General features: G+C 34.3%; 1 protein-coding gene across 8 annotated transcripts in view; it reads right to left on the bottom strand.

Moving 5' to 3' along the window:
* MON2 (MON2 regulator of endosome-to-Golgi trafficking) overlaps positions 1–16,436 on the bottom strand; it is a 200,508-nt gene that overhangs the window by 94,391 nt on the left and 89,681 nt on the right. For 6 of the 8 annotated variants that reach the window (XM_089919984.1, XM_089919982.1, XM_089919985.1 and 3 more), the window contains exons 27-33: positions 16,251–16,394; positions 15,617–15,634; positions 15,200–15,328; positions 11,948–12,138; positions 5,750–5,810; positions 4,496–4,619; positions 1,132–1,339 (exon numbers count right to left, since the gene is read on the bottom strand). In XM_089919984.1, the coding sequence (XP_089776110.1) occupies positions 1,132–1,339; positions 4,496–4,619; positions 5,750–5,810; positions 11,948–12,138; positions 15,200–15,328; positions 15,617–15,634; positions 16,251–16,394 (875 nt within the window). The remainder of the gene's footprint in view (positions 1–1,131; positions 1,340–4,495; positions 4,620–5,749; positions 5,811–11,947; positions 12,139–15,199; positions 15,329–15,616; positions 15,635–16,250; positions 16,395–16,436) is intronic. The other 2 variants (XM_089919987.1, XM_089919988.1) reach the window with 2 other exon arrangements.

The raw sequence follows: 16,436 nt of genomic DNA, 5'->3' as shown, positions 1-16,436 counted from the left end.
TATCAAAACCTTTTAGAATGTCTGTATCTTTTGACAGGTCAATCCCAACTCTGGAGATTTATTCTAAGTAAGTAAGAATGTAAACAAAGACTTAGGGTTACTGATTTACTGCCTTATGAGATGGGACCTGGAATGATTTTCCTAACTCTTTCCTGACTTTGATAACTTTGTCTTCCAATATTATTTTCTGTTTGCTTCTTTGATAACTTTGTCTTCCAATATTATTTTCTGTTTGCTTCATTTGCTTTGCCTTAACCTCTAACTTACACATTAAAAAATAGATTGGAGGGGCTTCCCTGGTGGCACAGTGGTTGAGAGTCCGCCTGCTGATGCAGGGGACACGGGTTCGTGCCCCGGTCCGGGAAGATCCCACATGCCGCGGAGCGGCTGGGCCCGAGAGCCATGGCCGCTGAGCCTACGCATCCGGAGCCTGTGCTCCGCAACGGGAGAGGCCACAACAGTGAGAGGCCCGCGTACCGCAAAAAAAAAATAGATTGGCAACATAACTGCAATTTATGATTGTATTTTTTGATGAATTCTGATATATACCCCAACTTTGATTAGCCTTGGCTTAGCAGAAAGACCTAGATCCCCTTCAACTGGCATGGCATGACTACATGAGAAGCAAATCAGTTTAGGTACAAGGGCTTAATTAAGCAAATTAGATGAAAAGAAGATCTAAGATATGGCTAGATGACTTACAGAGAAACCTAGAAATAACTGTAAAACAAATTAGGAAGTTCATAAAGTATGATTTATCTATTATTTTCTCTCTAGAGAGATTCACGATCATGTGTTCATACAGATCCACAAGTCCTTACCCAGAAATCCTTGAGAAGATATATTTTAGAATTCAATTTTTTTCGAATTAAAGTAAGTAATTTGGTATATATACCATATATTACTTAACCTCCATGAGCAGTATGAAAAAGCACCCCATAATAAAACACAGTAATATATCTGCAGCAAAACTTATGAATATTTACACTGTATGGGATAAAATTATAAACAGCCTCAGGTTAAGTTCAGATCACTTATGAAAACACTTGATTTCCAGAGCTTTTTAAAAGTATTAATAACTATGACAGTGTATTTCCTTCTTTAATTAAAAAAATACATATATACATATACCTTGGAAGAGGGCATTTACCACTTAATCTTTCATCCTCTATATAACGATGTAGTACATCTTGAGACCTCTTTAGAAGCACTGAGAGTGCCATCCGTGAGATGTAGCCTTCTTGAGGTGTTGTGACTTTATTGCTGAAGGAAAACTGGAGCAGTGTTTCAAAACACATTTTAGAAAATTCTTCTCTCAAACGAATATCAATCTCTGCTTCTGTAGAGTTAACAATGTTTGATGGTTAATACAAGGTTAAATAAATACACCTTAATGACACAATTCTTAGCAAACTAGGAATAGAAGGAAATTCCTTAACTGATAAAGAGCATCTATGAAAAACTTATACCATACACACACACACACACACACACGCACGCACATGCACACACACACACACACACACAGAAACAGTTTTCCTCCTTGCAAGGTCAAAAAACAAGGTAAGACTATCCACTCTCATCACTTCAACATTTTTCTTGTCTTGGTCTTTTTATACACTTCTACAGCACTAGAGTACCTCTCAACAATCTTCTACATGGTCAAACTTGGAATAATCCGTTTGTCTGTCTGTTTCCTTTTTTCTCTTGGCAACATCTTCCCTGGACCCTGACCTCTGCTCCAGTCTGGACTAGTTGCTCTCTGGACATACTGTCCAGTTATATCCTGGAACTAGTCTTTGGCCTCACCCTGTGAGTTGTTTTTTTCCTCTCTTGTGTTATATCTTACTTTCTAGACCTCATGCTTTCCCTTTTTTTGATTTACTCCTTTGTTTTCACAGGGCATATTCTGTAGTACCTGAGAAAGTGAATGGGAAGTAAAAATTTTGAGACCTTACATTTCTGAAAATGTCATTTTACTGTGGTTTAAGTGTGGTTCCTAGCAGCATCAGCACCACCAGAGAACTTGTTAGAAATGCAAATTCTCATGCCTCACCCCAGACCTACTGAATCAGAAACTCTGAGGTTACAGTCCAGCAATGACTTCACTCCAGGAGAGGATAATGCACACTGACATTTGAGCATTACCATTCTACACTCCTCACTTGGCCAACAGTGGGCCTAGGTATAAAACGCCATGTTAAAAATCTTATCCATTTATGACTATGAAACCATAGCCTCAATGTCTCTCAGCATGCAGTGTTGCTGAGAATTGCAATGTCCTTTTGATACAACTCTTTTGTGTTTGAACTTTTTTCTTTTCTTTTTGAAATCTTTTAGCATCTTCTCTTTATTTCTACTTTCTGGTATTTCATGATGACATGTCTTATTGTGAGTCTTTTTTCTTTCACTATTCTGGGTACTGAGAGACTGCTTTTAATCTGCAGATTTGTATCTTCAGTTTGTTTCTTTGATAATTTCCTCTCCTAGCTTTTCTCTATTCTCTCTTTCTGGAAGACCTATTGTCAGATGTTAGATCCCTCAGATCCATTTTATTTCTTTCTTCTCATACTGTCCACTTGTTTGTCTTTGCTCTACTTCTGGGTTATATTTTCTTAATGTTTTCTTCCAACCCTCCATTGAACATATTTCAGCTATCATATTTTTAGCTTCTTTGAGCTCTTTCGTGTTCTGATTGTTCCATTTTAATATCATTCTTCTTGTTTCATGAATGTAAAATCTTTTATCTCCTTAAGCATCCTAATTATATATTTTTTTAAATAAATGTTTTCTATGGCTCTGCATTTTATCTCTTTCCTACCAGTTTCTTTCACCCTCTCTTCATTTGTTTTGGTCTTTCTCTTTTGTGTTGGAAGATTTCCTCAAACGCCTGTGAGCTGTGGCTGTCAAATCATACTTAAGAGCAGGGGACCAAAAATAATCACTGGAACCTCTGTGTTTATAGCCTGGTCTTGTTTATTAGCAGGAAAGACTTTGTATGTATATGTTTAAAGAAAAGTCCAAGTTAAAGCTGAGAAATTTGTGTCCAATGGTCAAGTCACTGGAAGAACATACATGTACCTTCTTTATCTTGGTACATTTAATATTATAAATGGCAAGAGGTATCATCAGAAAACTGCTAGAAAAGTATACATGGTAACTTGGTAATCCTTATTTAGCTTAGAATATTTACATATAATTATAAACATGGTTCTTAAAATGTATTTTATAAAAAATTTGTAATTTTTAAATATTCTTAATAAAAAGTTGACTAAATTAAGATGAATGGACTTCAAAATTTTTTCTCTGAGGTGCTAATGTTTTCAAACCTGTACTTTACCAGATTAATTTTAAAAACTGTCTGGGCTAGGAAAAAGAACCAGTTTGTGAAGTAAGCAGTATCTAGTGGTCAAACTGTACATAGAAATGCTCTTTAGAGTGTTTACCACAGTTTAGTAGAATTTAGTCACAGCTCCAGTAAATTCTGGGGACTAAGGATATGCATGGCACAAATTTAGAACTTTTTAATTATCTCACCAAAAAAATCACATTATGGTGCCACGATTACATTTAACACTTGAGCATAGGTTTAAAAAAAAGAAATAATAGCAAAAACCAACTTACATCTCATCTCCCAATATGGTACATCAAAAGAAGCATGTGGTTCTTTTTAAGGATGAACTTTGGTCTCCAGCCTTAAGACTGTGGGCAATTATTTTCAACCTTTCTAAACCCATTTCCCCTCTGTAATACAGTAGAACCTATCCTCACAGAAATGTTGTGAGGGATGAGATTAATATTCTAGCATAATACCCTGCACATTGTGGTCATTCACTAAATCTTAGTTCTAACAAATGTTAAGGATTTTTTTTTTAAATGAACTAGCTCTGCAATTATAGTCCTGAGAGGTTGGTATTAATATCTTTATTTTACAGATGACAAAACTGACACTTAGGGGGCTTCCCTGGTGGCGCAGTGGTTGAGAGTCCGCCTGCCGATGCAGGGGACACGGATTCGTGTCCCGGTCCGGGAAGACCCCACATGCCGCGGAGCGGCTGGGCACGAGAGCCATGGCTGCTGGGCCTGCGCGTCCGGAGCCTGTGCTCCGCAACGGGAGAGGCCACAGCAGTGAGAGGCCCGCGTACCGCAAAACAAACAAACAAACAAACAAAAAAAACCACACTTAACCAACTACTAAGTGGCAGAATACACATTCATTACCTCCCAATAATCCATGACTTCACAAAACTGGTGATTTATGTCAGCCTGCAATGATTTAGGTGGATTCCATAAGTGCTTTGCAATTTAATTCATCACAGAATATTTACCACGTTTTCCCCTCATAAAGCTTAATATTTTATATCACATTCTTAACCATTCTCCTGTTTACATTTACCACAATTGTAGGAGTAAACATTTCTAGTAGAAGTCAGCTTCTTCAAAAGTGCTTCAATACTTATTAACATTAAAAAAAATAAATATTGAAATAACATACCTGTAAATGAAGATGACTGAGAATGTATTGATCCCTTATTAAGCATAGTCATTATCTGACCAACAAATTCCTTAGGAATAAAATTGGCATAAGGTAGAATCTCAGTGCTGATAAGTTGAACTACCTAAAACAAAAGATGCAAATTCAAAGGTATTTTTTTTTTCTTGAAAGAGACTAACTCAAATGATAATTTCTAGAGTAAAATTTAAATTTTATTTTAAAAGAAAATCAGTTAAAGAATCTTTCTTAATAGAAGTATACAACCATTTTAATGTTAATATGCAGGATAATAAGTCTGTTTCCCTCATCTGTCTTAGTAAATAACTTTATTACAAAATAGTCAATACTGTAAACTGTTTACTACACAAAAACTTCAATAAATTTTGATCTGCAACATGATAAATGCAAAGAGTGCTCTGGAGAAAAAAATCAGCATATGAAATGTATCCATGTTAGAATAAAGTATCTAAAACAGGGTTAAGAACATGATTTAAATCTCCTTTTAGAACCATAAAAATAAGCCATTAAGAAGTTATATTCATTTTTGTTAAATAGTTTATTTCTAACATACAATGTGTTATTTTGCCTTTTGAAGAGAAAGAAGAAAAGTTTGAGGAGAGTTTTCAAGAGTTAACATAGCAATGGGACAAAAGGCAATATTTTGCATCTATATATTGATATGATGCCTATGCTTTCTATGTAATTTATTTGATTTGCTTTATTTAAAAGTTCCCTTATCCCACTTAAAGGGAAAAAATAACCTCCCCCAACAAAAAAAATCCATAACCAAAAACTACTTCTTTAAATTCCAGTTATAATCAGCAAAATATATTCTTTAAAAAAACATTCATTATTTGCTTCTACATCTGGTTAAAAATAAAAAATCTGAGCAACTTATTAATTTAAATACAAATATCTGATTTGTCAAACTATAAAGTATGCTCTCAAATACATGCTCACTGACTGATGGATTTATTTTACTAAACCAACTGTTTTTTAAAATTATTAAATGGACACAGCTAAGTATCTGGACAACATGCACACAGCACAAAGCTAACAAATATAAGAAATTAATTTTTTAAATGTCAGTGCTTTAAAAATTAAACTTTAACCTTTGTGTTTTAATGCTTTTAGGTTCAAGCTCAACCTATCACTTTACTTTTTTTTTTTTTTTAGCAATTTTACAGTTTCAATATTTCTACTATTTGGTTTTCATAAATGGTCACAGGAAAATGTTTTAAATAGCTTCCTCACCTCAACATCAATACTTTCATTTCTTTGAAATTCTTGAATAGAGAGGTTATCTGGAGGTATGCTAAAAGAAAAATAAATGAAAGACTTGATTTTTAAAGGTAAAATATCTCCTTAAAATACAAACAGAAAATAAACAGAATTCGAGTATCAAAAAAATATATTTTCTCACCCAAGTTAGAACATTATCAGTTATTTAAAAGAACAGTATTTTTAATTAATTAGTATAAATGACTAAGCTAATTACAAACATGAAATTCTAGCTACAAAAATAATTAGTCCAATCTTGAACTAAATAAAACCTGTAGAACAAAACTTCTTTTAATACTATGAATGAAAAACGAAGAAAAGTAAAGATACTATCATCTGGAGTTACAGCAAAAATTACCACTGTGACAAAAACTGAATTCACTTATATTGCCAGTAATTTCAAAGAAAGTTAAAAGAGCCTTGGTCAAGATGCTGAATTATTCATTCAGCAACAGCCCACTGAGCATTAATTTGTAATAAATACAATATACTAAATATCTTTACAGTAAAAGATAGAGAACATCTGGAAAGAAGTGGACTGATTCAGACTTTCTAAAACAGAACAGTGTTCCAACAAGATCAGAATAAATCAACAGTTCCGAGGGAACCAAAGCTAATTCTAGACCCTGTGGCTCTGAATAAGAATGAGCAGTATAGTTCTATTAAACTTATGAAACAATGAAATATTAAGCACTTAAAAACAGCTGAGAATAGGATGGTAATGATTATAACAATAAGAATGACAGCAAAAATTAGAGAGCTAGCCACTGTATTATGAGCTTTATTTACATTATCTCCTATGTTCCACAGTAACCACATGTATCATCATGTAATTGACAGAAGAGGAAACTGAAGGTTGGAATGGCTAGTAATATGACCAAGAACACATCGTAAATAAATGACAAGGCCACAATTTGAACCTAGATTTATATGATATTTGAGCCTAAGTTCTTTTCTTTTATAGAAGTTATAAATGTAAAAACAGTATTATCATATTTAGATTTAGAGGTACAGTATAGAGTTTTGTATCTAGAGCTATTTTTGCTCTATTTGGTATTATTTGGTTTATCTAACCACAGGTATTAAAATACACACAAAGACAAATACCAATTGGCTAACTATTGCACTAATAAAAAAAAGCTTATCAGGAACATACAGTATTAATATTATTGGGATCACATATCAGAAACACTGAACCTTATTTTTTTTTTGAGACTTCCAATTTTTAAAATAGATTTCATTTATTTATTTGTTCATTTTTGGCTGCACTGGGTCTTTGTTGCTGCACGTGGGCTTTCTCTAGTTGTGGCGGGGGTGGGGCTACTCTTCATTGCAGTGCGAGGGCTTCTCATTTCAGTGGCTTCTCTTGTTGCGGAGCACAGGCTCTAGGTGCACGAGCTTCAGTAGTTGTGGCTCACGGGCTCTAGAGCGCAGGCTCAGTAGCTGTGGCGCACAGGCTTAGTTGCTCGGCGGCCTGTGGAATCTTCCTGGACCAGGGCTCAAACCCGTGTCCTCTGCATTGGCAGGCGGATTCTTAACCACTGAGCCACCAGGGAAGCCCCTGAACTGTAGTTTTAAAATATCTTATAATGAGGGAAGAGAGTAGCATACAAAGCTGAAAGGTTCACTCCTCCTAATCCTAATGATCAATAAAATCAGGAATTTATTCAATTGTGCACAGGTTGAATCTTCTGATCTCAGAACTCACACTAATGTTTATTTATTTTAATTTATAGTTAGTATCCTTTCTAGATACTGTGAGCATATCAAAAAACATTGGTCGAGCTTTTAAAAACACAGATGATTAACAGAATTTACCTATCAATTATAAAGGGAGATAGTCAATATTGTAGGTACAAATGGGCCATATAAGATCCGTATAGTCTCTAAGCTTGAGGAGTACAGTAGTTAGTAATTAAAAAAAATTTTTTTCATGAATCTTTATTTGAAAGAAAAGAGGCTTCAAACTGATAAAGTATTATGTATTTTTCATCAGTTCTCTCTGAATGGTACATTAAAATTATTTTTTGAGATATAATTCATACACCATAAAATTCACCCTTTTAAATTGCACAATTCAGCTTTTTAGTATGTTCACAAAGTTGTGCAATGGTCACCTCTTTTACTTCTAGAACATTTTCATCACCTCCAAAAGAAACTCTGTATCCATCAGTAGTCACTCCCCATTCTACCCTCCTCCCAACTCTGATAACCATTAATCTATTTTCTATCTCTACTGATTTGCCTATTCTGGATATATCACATAAATGAGACCATATAATATATGGCCTTTTGTGTCTGGGTTCTTTCACTTAGCATAATGATTTCAAGATTCACCTATGTTGTAACATGCATCAGTATTTCATTCCTTTTTATGGCTGAATATTCCACTGTATGGATGTACATATCACATTTAATTTATCCATTCATCAGTTGAACATTTGGATTGTTTTCATTTTTTGGCTGTTATAATGCTGCTACAAACATTAGTGTACAAGTTTTTGTGTGAACACGTTTCATTTCAATTCTTTTGGGTAGTACTTAGTGATTTTTAACTGAAGGTCAACAGACTATTAATTGTATCAATTCCCACTAGCCCACGTGTCTTCTAGAGGACAAGTACCGTGTTTTGGTACTCAAAGGGTGGCTGAATGAATTCCTAACAGACTTTAAGTGTCCACCAGGTTACAGTCCTTATGTTTCTCATTTTTAATTGTTTTTCTTTCACTCATTTAAACAATTCATTCACTTATGATAGTCCTCAGTGATGTCCAAAGCCTCTTGTTTCTTCTAGTTGATTTTGGTTTTATCTGTTTTCTTTGTTACTGTACTGTTGCTGTTACTGTATGAAAGCAGCTTGCAGACCATAAACAGTTGGGAAACATCACAGAGAAAGGTATGGTTATTCACACAGTCTTTGAGTATCAGTAATTAGGTTAAAAAACTTATAAATGTTCCAATATAAAAGATACTCAAATATTCATATTATCTAAAAACCTAAGTCATGCTATTCCAAACACTCTTCCTACTGTTCAAATACTACTACTGATAGATTTCAATTATAGAACATTGTGTATATGCGCCATAAAATAAAATTTAAAATCTAACAGTTTGTGATTTTCCAAAGTAATCAATTATTTGGAAAACAAAAACAAAGGCAAAATCTTCTCATGAAACTGTGAAAGTGTGCATGGTTTTTAAGTTCTCTTAGTGAGCACTGCATTTTTATCATCAACTAACTAATAAAAGCTTTCACTTTGAGCCTTAAGGTATTTTTGGACTATGAAATAAAAACTAAATTGGCTTTATCAATGTAAACTATTCAATTAAAAACACTGATTAAAACATTAAGTCAAAATACATAAAATAATTGTGGACTTTTACAACTAGTCAAATCAGTTAATTTAGTCTTACAATTAAGGACAATGATGCCAACTGAGAGGAAATGACCAGTTCAAGGTGAACAGAAAGTAGGTGGCAGAGTCAAGAGTAGGCCACAGGTCTCCTGACTCTCAATACAGGGTATCTTTCTATTACTTCATGTAGTAGAAGGCTTAAATGTGTAACGAGAATAACCACAACTTAGAACACTGATTCTGTGTTACTTAGTACCAGAATTTAGTACCTTTATTTTTTTTCTAGCCATTTAAAAAACCCCAAATTTAGGGGTAAATTTCCTAGTCCCAGTTATTTAAAGTTTTGGTCTTTAAGTTTTTAGTTTAAAAATATAGCTGGTTCACGGTAAAGGATATGGATAATGTCAGTTTCTCTTAAGTGAAAGAAATAATGATTATGAGGATAATAGTAAGAGCAAGCATTTTAATAGAAGCACTTACATTCCAGGAACTATTCTAAGCATTCATTTAAATGATTTAATCCTCACAATAACCCTATGAGTTAGGTAGCATTACTATTCCTATTTAGCAGATGAGGAAAATGAGTCACTGAAACATAAATAACTTGTACAAAATATCACAGTTACAAAGTTGTACAGTTGGGATTTGAATCCAGGTAATCTGGCTCCTGAGTCAATGCTCTTATCCTCTACGTTAACTGTTTCTTAAACTGTGTGATTTTTCAACATACTCAATATACTCAAACCTTTAATGTAAGTAGGGCCTCCAACAGGCAAAATACTGTAATGAAATTATACTACAACTGCATGAATACAAAAAGTACATAAAATGTTAATTACCTATTATTAGGCCTTTGTTTCTCTACCTACTTTCCTGTACACAAAGAAAGTACTTAAGAAACTGAATTTAATAAAATAAGAACAAAGCTTGGAAAATGAAGAATGTTCAATAAGAAACTTGAGAATAAGAAAGATGGTGGAAAGACTCAGTCATAGGAAAAGAAATTCTTAAAGAAGTTTTACTCATTTCAAAAAAAACTGATCTAAGCTCATTCAACTTATTAATAGGGCAACATGCATATACAGACAGATAATTGAGAAAGAAAAAGAAAAGTTTAAATTTCTAAATCTGTTTGCTTCATACAAATTAACGTAGTGACTTAGGCAACAGAGTCCACAAAGGAACTCAAAAATACCCAGGGTTATTTTAAAAATGAAAACAGAATTTGCTTAGATATGCTTTGTGAGTCACTATCATTCTCCTGCATATATTCAATATAAAGAATATGCTTGCATTGGTATTAATAAGATTTCTAGAGTTGAGAAATATATAAGAAAGCAAAACAAAGTCTGACCAGTTATGGAAACAGAAATTACGATCACATGTCATTACTTCCAATTCTGAAATATCAGAGAAGCCTTTATAGAGAAAAATGTAAGTTAACCTTCTGCACTCTACAACTTTTCTTTACTTAATAACTAAACCACATTAGAAAGATAGAAACTTTTCAGTTAAATCATTCTGTGTAGACTCATCTGATCATTATCAATATGACAATGTAGGTTTTTCTTCAAGTATATGAAATTTATAATTTAAATGGTTTCAAACTAACAATTTTTAATGATTAAATAGCAGTGCATGACACATTCATCCTTCTATAGTTTTAAAAAATGATTAATGGGGCTTCCCTGGTGGCGCAGTGGTTGAGAGTCTGCCTGCCGATGCAGGGGACACGGGTTCGTGCCCCGGTCTGGGAAGATCCCACATGCCGTGGAGCAGCTGGGCCTGTGAGCCATGGCCACTGAGCCTGCGCATCCGGAGCCTGTGCTCCGCAATGGGAAAGGCCACAACAGTGAGAGGCCCGCATACCACAAAAAAAAAAAAAAAAAAAAAAAAGATTAATGGATAAAAAAAAATAGAAAAACTTTTGTTGTCATAGAATTTCACCACTCTAGCAAAAAGGAAAATTAGATTGTAGGAGTACTGAAGACTACCTACCTATCACAGCTATTACTGGTTAAGTCCATCTTTAGTAAAATGGCACATTTGAGATTAGTGCTGCCAAACAGAACTTCCTGTGATGATGGGAATGTTCAATGATCTGCAGTACCCACTAGAGCAACCACTAGCCACACATGGCAATGTTGAAACGTGGCTAGTGAGAATGAAGAACTGAGTTATTAATGTGACTTAGTTAATTAAAAATTTAAGTTAACTGTAGCTAGTGACTGCTGTATTAGATAGTATAGCTCTAGAGAGACTGCAGCAGACTCCTCATTCAAAAAATTCCGTATTCTAATTACCTTATTCTCATTCAGTGAGGGGTCAAAATAGCATCCTTAAGATACACCCTCAGTTGGAATGTATACAATGAAAATTCCATTCTTCTTTGCAAAACTTAAACATCTTAAAAAGCTGTTCGTTATTACCAATGATTTTATTTATTCTAAAAAAAACTCATTTTCTGAAGTTGTTTTTCTCTTGTAATGCTAAATGGGCATCAGATTTTTAAAATGGACCTTCTTAACTTCATCGAGTTAAAACCATGGCTCCTTAATTATGATGCATTCATGTGACCTTATATATAGACCCCTGTCTTACAACCAAAACACTGTAAAGAGCAAAAATCTCCACTGCTCACAGATAATGTACCCAGTGGATAAATGCCTAATCCACTTCTTTGTATACAATCTAGCAATCTTAAGAGTCAATTACTTTGTTAATGAATAATGGGAAATACTGTTTTTAGAGCAATTACAGGTATAATGTGTACTTCTTGAAAGACTGTCTTAACTGTAAAAATGAATAAGCTGACCTTTTAGTAAAGAGAAAGTCTTCAAAAGTGTTGGCTAGTTCTGGCCACATACTGTCAAATTTTCCAGAAGAAGCATGCTGCCGGGCAACAGGTAGCCCAATAGAAAGAACTTTGAGGAGAGAAGATACTGCTAGTTTCCATGTGCTTTCAGAAGGGCAGGAATACTTCAAACTGAGAGGAACCCTAAGAGTCTGTGAAAATAAAGACAGTTTAAGATAAGTACTAATTAAAACAAACACACACAGCTTTAATTACTTTTAAAAAAACTACAGCTGAGAGCAAAAAATAATAACATAGGTATTTTCATTTTAAATAGGATGTTATTTTCTAGAAAGACCAATTCTCAGACATGGTCCTCAAATCATACTGCCTAGAAAGATATACTTTTTTTTTTTTGGCCACTTCCCGAGGCATATGGGATCTTAGCTCCCCGACCAGGGACAGAACCCGCACCCTCAGCACTGAAAGCACAGAATCCTAACCACTGGACCGCCAGGGAATTCCCTAGAAAGATATACTTTTAAGTCCTATGTCCATTTTATAAACAATGACCCTGAATAAGGAATGAATAATAACCTTTTTGAACCTCGGTTTCGCATCATAAAAAATAGAGATGTTTTCTGAAAAGTTAAGAGTAAGAAACTTACAATTTTGCAGCTTCTCCAACTTGACGTTATAAAATTAGAGCATTCTGCCATAGTTCTCCTGGCAGAAAATAATTTGACTGATGGGGTTTCTCCCATCCAAGAGAGATCAATACTGCTTATATTTTTTCACTAATGGTTAGGTAAACATGGCCTAGAGTATCATTACTTTGAAGTCTTATACTTTATCTTTAGAATTCTTTGAATTTTATACTCTACACTAACATTTTAATGTATTTTTTTCCTTTTCCAAATATTTGAGAAAAGCTGATAATTCAAGAACTTGGTTTATTTTATCATTAACCCTTGAGAACACAGAACAGCATCTGAACTATGTCTAGTGACTAAAATATTGAGACTTACTTTTTAATTGGTCAACTTCTGAGACAGGTTGCTGTTAATCATTAAAGAACTAATTCAGTGGTTCAGAATGAATTTCTCTGGTCATAGTACTATCCAACAACTAAAAGACTAGACTGACCAAACTATCACAGTGAGTTATCCCAGAGCACCATCAATAAATAGTTTCAGCATACCGTGTGATAATGTGCATTAGACTCAAAATTCAGCTTTTATATAAAAATTCTAGTCTGAGAAAGATAAAGAGTAGATGAGATACATTTTCATATTTTAATGTTATGGAGTGAACATAAAACCTGATTTCATCATCCTCCACACAAATGATTACTGAATACTCACACAGGAACATGTGAACCATTACATATTAGCATGAAATGGGCCTCCACTAACAGATAATTAGCCTACCCAGAATCTATTTATCTCTTTCCCCTCCCCACATCCAGTTGGAAATTAGGGTAAAGAGATGATTAGTTTATTAAGCCAATCAATCTACTCCATTTCTCTGGCCATAATCACTGATTCAAGACTGGGCATGGGACTAAAGCCGATTCACTTAATTTTAGTAACTTAAGAAGAATCTGATAAACACACACCTGCTACTGACATATAATCCCTTTATTAGCCTACAACTATGAGAAGGAACATAGTTAGGATGCAGTCAACCCCTTGGAAAGCAGAACAGGGAAAAAAATTTTGGTTTTTGGTGATAGTACTGAACCACTGGATCAACCAATCCTAAAGCCCTCCAGCTCTGAATTTTCCAACTAAGCCTGTCCCTTTATTGTTAAAGCTAGTCAGAGTCTGAATTTGTGTCATATGCAAACAAAAGAATACTAAATTATACACCGGCCACTCTGAATTAACATGTTATAACTCAAGATTAGATAAATGAAAAGTATGGTTTACTACTAGATTAATATTTTACCAATGTCAAGGGAATATTAAGCACAGCAAATATATTTGATTTATACAGTTATTTTTTAAAATATTTAAGCAACTAATACAGAGATTGGCACAGAGTATATACTCAGTAAATGTATATGGAACTGGAAAATTCAGTTCTTGCTGTCACGAAGCTCACAATTTCTGAGGAAGGAAGAGCCTTGTCCAATTAACCACAATGCAATGTAGTAAGTGGCATCAATGAAGTGCTCTGGAGTACAGAAAACTGATTATTTAATTCCTTAAAATATACAAGCTGATTCATGTCACTCCTCCATGTTCAAACCTTCAATGGTTAAAGAATAAAATCTGATGCTTTACGATGGCTTGTAATACCCATAGCCACTTTTTCAGACCTATTCCAGGCCCTGCCACCTCCCTAAGTGGGATTTCTCAACACTGCTTTAAAAATATACCATGATCTTTTATATTGCTTAATTGATCTATATCTCCTTCTCCCTTTTTGCTGGTACTCCTTCTTCAAATGTTACTTCTGTTAATCCTTGCCAAGATCCCCTAGGCAGTTATTTCCTTGTCTATTGAGGGAAGGGGGAACCTAACTTTTTCTTCAACACTGACTACTTGGCAAGTATCACTAAATGCCATATCTCAATTGAATCTCTTAATGGTTAAGACATGAAATTTGTATTGGTATTACCCTTCTTTTACAGATGAGAAACACTCTCAGGCTCATCTGCCCCAAAATCATAGAGCATCCTGTCCTAAGAAACAGGATGCTTATTGTCTTATGCGGCAAAATTTAAGAATCATAAAAAATCTAATTCACTCTTACTTTAAAATATTTTTCATTAAAAAAACCTTCTCATTTTAAAAAAACGGCTTCCTGGGCTTCCCTGGTGGTGCAGTGGTTGAGAATCCGCCTGCCAATGCAGGAGACACGGGTTCGAGCCCTGGTCTGGGAGAATCCCACACGCCGCGGAGCAACTGGGCCCGTGAGCCACAACTACTGAGCCTGCGTGTCTGGAGCCTGTGCTCCACAACAAGAGAGGCCGCGATAGTGAGAGGCCCGCGCACTGTGATGAAGAGTGGCCCCCGCTCGCCGCAACTAGAGAAAGCCCTCACACAGAAAGGAAGACCCAACACAGCCAAAAATAAATTAATTAATTAAAAAAAAAAAACAAAAACGGCTTCCTAAATAATATCCATGAATGTTGGAGAAGAGTAACTATAAATAATAACAAATTATATTTTCCATTTATCTCAATATATGATAATATATTATTACCTAAAGAGAAATTTCAATAATACATTATTAAATGAAAGTATGGAAATTAAAAAAAAATACCTTAATAATATTCTGGAGTACTTTCTCATTCACCACTGCTTTGTGACAGGCTGTTTTTTGGTATAAATCCACAACTACTTCTAAAGACCTTTCAGCAAATGGTACATAATTCAAGGCTACCCATTCCGCCTAGAAAGTAATATTTTCACAGAGTTAAAATAAAAATGAGATTAAATGAAATCATATTGTTTTCAAAGTGAAAGCTTCTTTGTCTTAAAGTTTAGGCCTTGGTTTTAGGCCAGATTATATTATGTGCAAAGTTTTCAAAGAGATATGTACTTCATGAAAGAATAATTTTCAGCCAGGCAAAAATTAAAACTATCAGAAAAAGTACATAGAGCATTCTATCAAAAACTGGGAAAGATGTACTTTATTTGTTGCCAATAGGTTAGGACAATTTCAGGAAATTTAACTCACCGGTGCAAATAGTTGGATCTATTGTGATTCCATTGTGTTGCAAGACAAATAGAATGAGAAAAGTTAATACACATTAAAACTACGTTTCGGACCATGTAAAATTATAATTTTTATGTTGAGTGAACAAAATCAGCATGTGCATGCATTCAGAAATTTACTTTTCCCCTAAAAGCCAAAACAAAGTTAAAATTTGCCAACTATGGCTATAAAAATCTTTTATGTAAAATCCAACTAAATTTCACACCAGTAGTAGACTTATTTAGTACACACAGATTTCTTCATTTTGTATTGCAGATATCTATTTTAGATAAGATTAGGCTTAGGGATTTAGAAGCCATTTTATAGCAGGATGAGGACACAAAGAAGGGAACTACGAAGAAAGAGTAACATGCAAGGCCAAACTTTCTGGAGAACCACTTGGGAAAAGAAAGTAATAAACAAACAAACACACAAAAGGAACACAGAAAAGGTCTTCCAAATAGTGTTTCTTTTCAGCTTAAACTATTAACATACATATGAAAGTTTATTTGTGAATGAAAATTTTCTGGGATAATCAAAGTCCATCTTAAGTGGAACTGACTATATCTATAAGCCATGAAATCTTACAGAGTAAATATAATTTATAGCAAATTACCTGATTATATTTTGCATTTGCAATGTGTTTTGTTTCTAGCTGTCCATACTGTGGAGGTTTACAGGAAAATTCTACAAATGCCAATAACTGGTCAAATATAGCTGGATACATTATCTGCATGTTTTCCGGTCCTATACAGATGGCCTATAAAAACAATATATGAATAGTAGAATGCATAATCTGAAC

Source organism: Delphinapterus leucas, chromosome 11 (assembly GCF_059928025.1).
Source record: "Delphinapterus leucas isolate spDelLeu-1000000601 "Yukka" chromosome 11, BTC_Dleu_Yukka2, whole genome shotgun sequence".
In the NCBI taxonomy this organism is placed as follows: domain Eukaryota; kingdom Metazoa; phylum Chordata; class Mammalia; order Artiodactyla; family Monodontidae; genus Delphinapterus; species Delphinapterus leucas.
The sequence above is the reverse complement of the archived record's forward strand: the minus strand, read 5'-3'. Positions and strand labels throughout refer to the sequence as shown.